At 36.9% G+C, this 7610-nt stretch overlaps 1 protein-coding gene across 2 annotated transcripts; it reads left to right on the plus strand.

Moving 5' to 3' along the window:
* The first annotated feature begins 432 nt into the window (after nt 1-432).
* On the plus strand, nt 433-6522 carry LOC112590546 (elongation of very long chain fatty acids protein AAEL008004-like). 2 transcript variants are annotated; one of them, XM_025307406.1, is made up of 5 exons: nt 433-728; nt 4463-4653; nt 4972-5052; nt 5333-5516; nt 5777-6522. In XM_025307406.1, exons 1-5 carry the CDS (start codon nt 668-670, stop codon nt 6115-6117), a joined length of 858 nt encoding a protein of 285 aa, XP_025163191.1. In that variant the 5' UTR covers nt 433-667; the 3' UTR covers nt 6118-6522. The 2 variants fall into 2 exon arrangements, with proteins under 2 accessions (XP_025163191.1, XP_025163190.1); XM_025307405.1 differs by having other exon boundaries at nt 436-728; nt 5774-6522.
* Nucleotides 6523-7610: the final 1088 nt, after the last annotated feature.

The raw sequence follows: 7610 nt of genomic DNA on the forward strand, positions 1-7610 counted from the left end.
TTATGTCCGCGACCGTACATATGGAAGATCACGAAATGTGTATAATGTTACGTTGACCCTATGCAGAATGTAGTTTACTTCTTAATTATATCAATTGCCTTTTTCTCCTCTCTTTCTTCTTTATTTTATTTAAAAGGATTTCACCTTAGTGTCATAACGTCGTCATTTCCTGCAACAAGAAACTGTGTTGGAAATCTTGAACTATTCAATCTATAAAGTTGATCAATAGAAAATGAGACGTGCGTTCGTATGAATATTTAATATTCAATACTTTTTCATCGTCATGGACGGGTTAAGTCATTCGAGAAGTCGACGATTTCCATGAGACAGCGTATGATAATTTTCATGAACGTGTCAATGTACATATGTAACGTTTTCCTCATTGTAATACAATGAAGTCAAGAGAGAAATTTGATGAGAAGCAACCTGTCCGACAGTTGTTTGAAAAATTGCGAAGTAGCTCGTCGTGTCGAAGAGTATCAGCAAAGAAAGAAAACCAATACTTCTCCAACAACGAACATTGTATTTTAAGATAACTGTTTTGGGGAAAAAGATTAGAGGTACAGATATTTGGACCAAGGAAGAAATAAAAAAGATAGAGAAAGAGATCCAATTAAGTGTACGAAGATTATAATAAGAAAATTATAAACATTATTCGATTTTCATCATGGCTGCGCTTCTAAACGAAGTGATCAAAGGATACTTATTCCTGAACGACCATTTAGCAGGTTAGAGTTTCACCCATTATATCCATTTTTACGCGTTCTTTGGCTGTCGGATTTCATTTGTTGAGAAACTTATATTGATGGACTTTTGCATGTAACAAAGAATCATAACAGTAAGGCAACGTAACCGCTTGACCAGTAAGTTAGCAGTTCGAGTACAACTTACACGTACAATAAAGAGTTTCTCGTCTTCATTCATGATCCACTGCATTGTTCACAGCGGACAGACGTGACGCATCATTATAAAGTAACGAGTCGTCTGCTATCTATCACGTCTAAATTAAAAAAAAAACATTCTATAAGCAAGAAAAATTCGCAGCCTTTAAAATTAAAACAGACTATATTTACAATAGCTTGTTATTTTTCATGCAAATATTGATAAACGCGTCATATTTGCTTTGCCATATGCACCACAGCCGAATACGCATTTTAATTCAATGAAATCAGAATATACCTCTGATCACATAATACTGATGACATAATACTCGTGTACGAGTAAATTACGTATTAGGTGTACTTTGCAACTTTGCTTCCGCCGTTTTCCTATAAATGGCTTTAGCGGTAAGTAGTGTTCGAAATAAATAGATCATAGACGTCGTGCAATAAACTTAGCCATCTGTCAACATAACCCCATAGAAACATTAGTCGATTTGTGTCTGCATTATAAAGTTATTCTCGTTTGAAAATGTCAGTTTACGAGGCAAATTCTCGTCATTTGCGGGAGGTTTTAATTTTCTGCTTCAGTATGAAGAAATCTGCGGCTGAGGCTCATCGAATGCTCTTAAATACTTATGGTGAGGCCGCTATTAGTGAAAGAACGTGTCGTGAGTGGTTTCAACGCTTCAAGAACGGTGATTTTCACGTCGAAGACCGGCATAGTGGTGGAAGAGAGAAGGTTTTCGAAGATGCAGAATTGGAGGCATTACTTAATGAAGACTCGTGTCAATGTCAAGAAGAATTGGCATGATCATTGAGAGTGACTCAAGAAGCAATTTCAAAACGCCTCAAAGACATGGGAATGATTCAGAAGCAAGGAAATTGGGTGCCGTACGAGTTGAAAGCGAGAGATGTTGAACGACGTTTGTTTGCTTGTGAACAGTTGCTTGAAAGGCAAAGACGGAAGGGATTTCTGCATCGCATTATGACTGGGGACGAAAAATGGATTCATTACGATAATCCCAAGCGCAGAAAATCATGGGCACATCCCGGCCATGCTTCCACGTCGACGGCCAAATCGAATATTCACGGCTCCAAAGTCATGCTCTGCATTTGGTGGGACCAGTGCTCGGCGTAGTGTATTATGAGCTGTTAAAACCGACTGAAACAATCACAGGCGATCGTTATCGAACGTAATTAATGCGTTTGAGCCGAGCATTGAAAGACAAACGGCCACAATACAACGAGAGACACGATAAAGTGATTTTGTAGTGTTACGTCCTGCAGGAGGAACGCAACTTGACGCTTGCTTTCGCAAGCTCCGACGTACTCGCAAATCTGTGGAACAGATCAAGGATCGGAATGGTCCCTTTATCTGGCGCAGACGTACGTCGGTGGTCCTTTATTTAGGTCAAGGAACTGAATCCTTTTACCTGGGATAGGACCGTGAGCGACAGTTGAGGGAAGGGAGAATTTTGGTTGAGAATAATTATTTGGAAAACGTGATTGGTTTACAATTACAAACAACTTGTTTTATTAGTGATTAGACGGAAGTTCACAATGAAATAAAATTTGTAAGATTTTATAATGTGTCCGTATACATATGTGGTTAACAATCGCGCTCAGAACAATGATTCTCGATTACTCAGAACAATATTCCGTGTTCGTTATGTCCGACTGTGATCGAAAGGATTGGGCCACTGACGTCTGATTTAACAATTAAGGAGGAATGCCAAGGAGGATAGAAAACGGAAGTAAAACGAAAGGGAAAGAAAAGAGAGAGAAGAAAAGATAAAAAAATGAAACGAAAGAGGTCACTCAGGTAAAAGAAAATATAAGTAACTTACTGCTGGACTTCTCTGATCTTAGTAGACAATGAAAGGTGTGGTTGCTGCGTCTCTGTGAGGATAGATGCCTCAAGTTCTGCGCCAAGGACAGGCAGCTGGTTTCGGCAGGATCGCTCTCAATGGCCCAAGAAGGCACAAAATCGTTGCACCGAATAATTAACAAGTGAAGAATACTGGTCGGTCTAAGCCACAAGTTGGCTTGATTGTTAAGAAACCCTGAAGGGGTGCTGGAGAGAAGCGTCTGTCCTGGGTGCTGGATCGGCGAGAAGTGAGGCTTTTGACTTTTCTCAAAAAGTCAGCTCGGTTGAGAGAGTGGGGTTTTGGGGGAAATGTTCCAGAAGATTATTTTATAGGAGAAAAATTGCATGTGGCAATAAGAGGATTTCGAAAGTCTTTTGTAAATAAAAAAAACGTGGCAGCTATCTTAAGAAGTACATATCGATATTTCTAAGAACGATGTCGTGGTACTATTATCAATGATTAAGCGCGTGGAAAACAGGATAGGAGTTGATTCAAGATTGTTAGTATTTTCGGGGTATCGAAAATTCCAGAGATATCGTCGTGTGGTATCATGCCTGAGCGCATTCGGCCATATGATAAGTAATCATAAATTCGATTTCCCTTATTTATAAAAGAAGTCTAGGGTCCGCTGAGTCAGCAGGACGTAACAGTAGCATGACAATGCTCGACCCCATGTTGCGAGAATGGTCAAGTCATACTTGAAAACGTTGAAATGGGAAGTCCTACCCCACCCGCCGTATTCTCCAGACGTTGCTCCCTCTGACTATCACTTGTTTCGATCAATGGCCCACGGCCTGATTGACCAGCATTTCCGGTTTTATGAAGAAGTAAGAAATTGCATGGATTCGTGGATCGCTTCAAAAGATGACCAGTTTTTTCAACGCGGGATTCGTACGCTGGTCGAAAGATGGGAGAAAGTAGTGGTCAGCGATGGACAATACTTTGAGTCATAAATGTATAACCAGTTTTTTACAATAAAACCTCGAATTTCGGAAAAAAACGGCTGAAGCAAAGTTGTACACCTAATATATACAAAAAAGTATATCAAGCTGAACAAGATCTCGGTACACCCAAGCAATTCTTTTCTCGACGTGTTTTTCAGACAGCGGAAGTTTCTTCACTTTGCTTCGATATTTTTCATTATGAGCACATATACATCTTATTGTGTCACATGACATATGATTTAGCCCTTTTTTCTTCGATACGGCTTCAATTCACGTCACTATGATATTGTCTACAAATATTCGTACAATCAGTGCATCTACTGTCCGTCGTTATCTGCATAGAATTACGTTCCGGGAAATCATCGACTTTTTTCACCTCAATAAGTAGCGGTTGGCCCCCTCACTTACAAATATTTTAAACTTTTTCATATACTTAATAATAGCAAAGCACGACATTTTTGGTCTTTCAGGATGTATACAAAAAAAACAAATCATCAAAACGCGATGCGTATGCACGCATCACGAAATATATGTCTTTTTTTCACGAAGGTCGGACAACAATTGAAGCTTTCTATTCCAAACATCTTAATAAAATTATCCCACTATTAACTCTTTGGAATTTCGCGTGTAGCAGTTTCCATGTAAAAGTTTAAGTGGACAAAATTTTATCAAACAGACTATATGTATATACGCATAATTGTAAGACATACTTGTAATCATATTGCTATTTTTTATTGATTTTTTATTAGTAATTTTTTTCTGTTTCAAGATCCACGTACGAAAGATTTCTTTCTGGTTGACACACTATGGCGGCTCCCACTTTTGATTATATTCTACATGTATAGCATATATGTTCTTCTGCCGAAGTTTATGGAAAAAAGGGTACCGTACAAGTTGAACAGAATATTACAGATATATAATGTCTTACAAATTATATTTAACATGTACTTATTTTATATGGTAAGTTGTAAATTTAAGTACTCTTAAACTTTCGATTTCTCACTAAAGTAAAGATGAAAAGAGGACATTCTGTCATCAAATTATTCGATGTTACAGAAAATACCAAACGCTAACATGTAAAAAGTCATAACTTCGGCCATGTTGTTAATTTCGTAAACTTTTTGATACGTTTAAACGAAAGAATGCTTCTAAATGTAATATTTAACATTGTACCTGAATTATTCTAAATTGATCATTTTATTATATAAATGGGGCGAGCAAAATGACACTGGTCTATAAAAGTCTAAAAAGATTTACAGACATTTTATATTTACACAGCTATTAAATACAGCTTGGTTAAGGGGATACAATTTTAAATGCGAACCTGTCGATTACTCGTATACACCAAATGCAATACAGGTAATTGTAAGAAATTAATTAATTACATATGTACAGAAATTAGCAGGATGTGTTACACCCCGTCTCTCACACTTTGCCTTACTCTCTTTCTCTTCTGATCTTCTTTCACCGATGCTAATTCTGCGAAATTTGTACTTACATTTTGTAAATAAGACGATATTTAGTATATTATATAGTTATATCATAGCCATGAGAAATCTTTATTTTTCTGCGCTTCATATTAAAAAAAGAAGAAAGGTTACTGAATGACAAAACAATACACATTTTAACCACTTACCAGATTGCCAGATTGGTGTGGTATTACTTCATGCTCAAGATCGCAGATCTGCTGGAGACATTCTTCTTTGTACTTAGAAAGAAACAAAGTCAAGTCAACTTCCTTCACGTATATCACCACTGTGGCATGGTAATAATGGTTTGGATTGCCATTAAATATTATCCCGGTGGTCACGGTACATTTATAGGTACGTATAATTGCAATGATAAATGTACTCGCGGAATATTAAGATCTGTATTACGTAATATGCCGGAGAAACAAATTTTTTTGGCAAATGCCCTTCATCTTTTATAAATTTACTTGTATATGAAGTATTTCACGGCGACACTAATCCAACATTCTCGTATAATTTATTATTGTGATTAACAACCATTTTATAACATGCAGCCGTGGGAATTTGCATCTCATTATGTTTTTTGATTGATCGCTAATATGTTCTTTCAGAAGTAATCAACACACTCGTTCATTCGATTATGTACACGCACTATTTGTTGTCATCTATGAAAATAGACACGAAATCATGGAAGAAGCATATCACTCAGCTACAAATGCTGCAATTCTTTATATTGGCGTATCACACTTCTCAATTACTGTGGATGGATTGCGGTTATCCGCGATGGCCAGCACTGGTGATGCTGCCGCAACAAGTTTTCATGCTTGTATTATTTGCGGACTTTTACTACTACGCGTACAGTAAGAAGAAGCCGACAAGTACAGTAGCGACGACGAAAATGGAGATGGACGGCGTCCCCGCGAAAATCTCAAGTGGCAAATTGAAAGAGCGATAATTTCGCGTGGCGTATTATCCGCTCGATTTGTCTCTGTTATTATATTTTTATTTTTAATGTATCGGTATCAAATTGTTAAATGTTAGTCCTTTATTACTTATGAACTCGCAATGAAGTTATCGCATTTCACAACAGTTTCGCTCACAATATACAATGTACATCGGCTGTTTGATTAATCACGAATCTAACAATAAAGGACTTACGGTTTTGGACAAAATGGATTTTTTTTCACTATAGTTTTCTTTTATCTCGATACATTTTGTCGATCTCTCTTCTAGTCCTCTCATTCCGACAGCGAAGTAGATTAGGTCAAGCCCTGCAAAATATTCATTTACTGTTGCAATTGCTTCTCTGTTGATTGCGAATTTTTCTCATCTAGCCATTTCTTTGTGTTCTAATAAAAAAGCCGCATAGGCTAGATCAAATGAATAGTGGAGGGAAGACAAGTCATTTCATTCAAAGCAAGTTTTTAAATAATATAGCAATTTGGTCATGATGATTGCATATGTGTGAATTAGTATTAGTGTGTAAATTGTATATGAATTAGTATATTTAGTATATTATTATATAGAATTAGTATATTAGTATATCTGTTCTGATATTCTGATAATGAAACATGATGTGTAACAGTGACAGTTTTTTTTTCAAAAATAATCGATGTGACATATGTCATGGGCATTTCACAAAACAATTCCCATAATGTTTCTGGCCGAATGAAACTCTACTTTTTTGCGCTTCGTATCAATATGAAGAAAGAAGGAAGGTCACTAGTAGTAAAGCAATACGGTCTCTAACTCAAATTGCAAAATCTTTAAGTAAAATTGGATGTTAATTGATGAAATTTTTTTATCGATAACTCTTTCCGCAAAATCTTTTTTATTGCTTCTATGGGCAAGATGGTGGTCATGACTTCACGCATACGTCAAGAGAAAATGTATATCAGGAGACGATGCGAGACTCGAACCCGGACTCTCGGGGTTCCTATTATGCAACGGTTCGACTATCTGGATCACGTTAATAGACAATTGTTAGCGGGACGCATAGCGAAAGCTTCTCACAACGTGTATGTGATGACGTCACGCATACGTCAAAAGAAAATGTACGTCAGGACGAAACCAGACTCGAACCCGGGGTTACTACGCGACGGTCTAACCATTCAGACCAACGTGGACTGTTGCATAGTAAGTGGATGCATAGTAATGCTTCACAAACGGTGCATGAGGTCACTACGTCACGACAAGAGTGGAGGTAAACAAAATCATAAGTATTTCTTTTTAATTTAATTTAATTTTATGTATAAACAAATTAAAATGGTTATATATTGGGAGTACAAATTAGTTCGGTCCGTTTTTTGTGTTAAAAGATGTATTTATTTCAAAACAAAATAAATGAACAGAGTGAACAGATAAATTAAAGTATTTATCATCGCTGGCTACTACTTTCTCCCATTTCTCAGGCAATTTTCGAAATCCATCTTGGAAAAATGACTCGTC

This window comes from Harpegnathos saltator, unplaced genomic scaffold (assembly GCF_003227715.2).
Source record: "Harpegnathos saltator strain DR-91 unplaced genomic scaffold, Hsal_v8.6 scaffold857, whole genome shotgun sequence".
Classification (NCBI taxonomy): domain Eukaryota; kingdom Metazoa; phylum Arthropoda; class Insecta; order Hymenoptera; family Formicidae; genus Harpegnathos; species Harpegnathos saltator.

Excerpts from the sequence above, each read along its gene's own strand:
- LOC112590546 (XM_025307405.1), top strand. The coding sequence starts at position 668 with ATGGCTGCGCTTCTAAACGAAGTGATCAAAGGATACTTATTCCTGAAC. Across the intron at positions 729-4,462 it reads CCTGAACGACCATTTAGCAG|ATCCACGTACGAAAGATTTC; the intron begins GTTAGAGTTTCA and ends TTCTGTTTCAAG. Across the intron at positions 5,517-5,773 it reads TGGTCACGGTACATTTATAG|AAGTAATCAACACACTCGTT; the intron begins GTACGTATAATT and ends ATGTTCTTTCAG.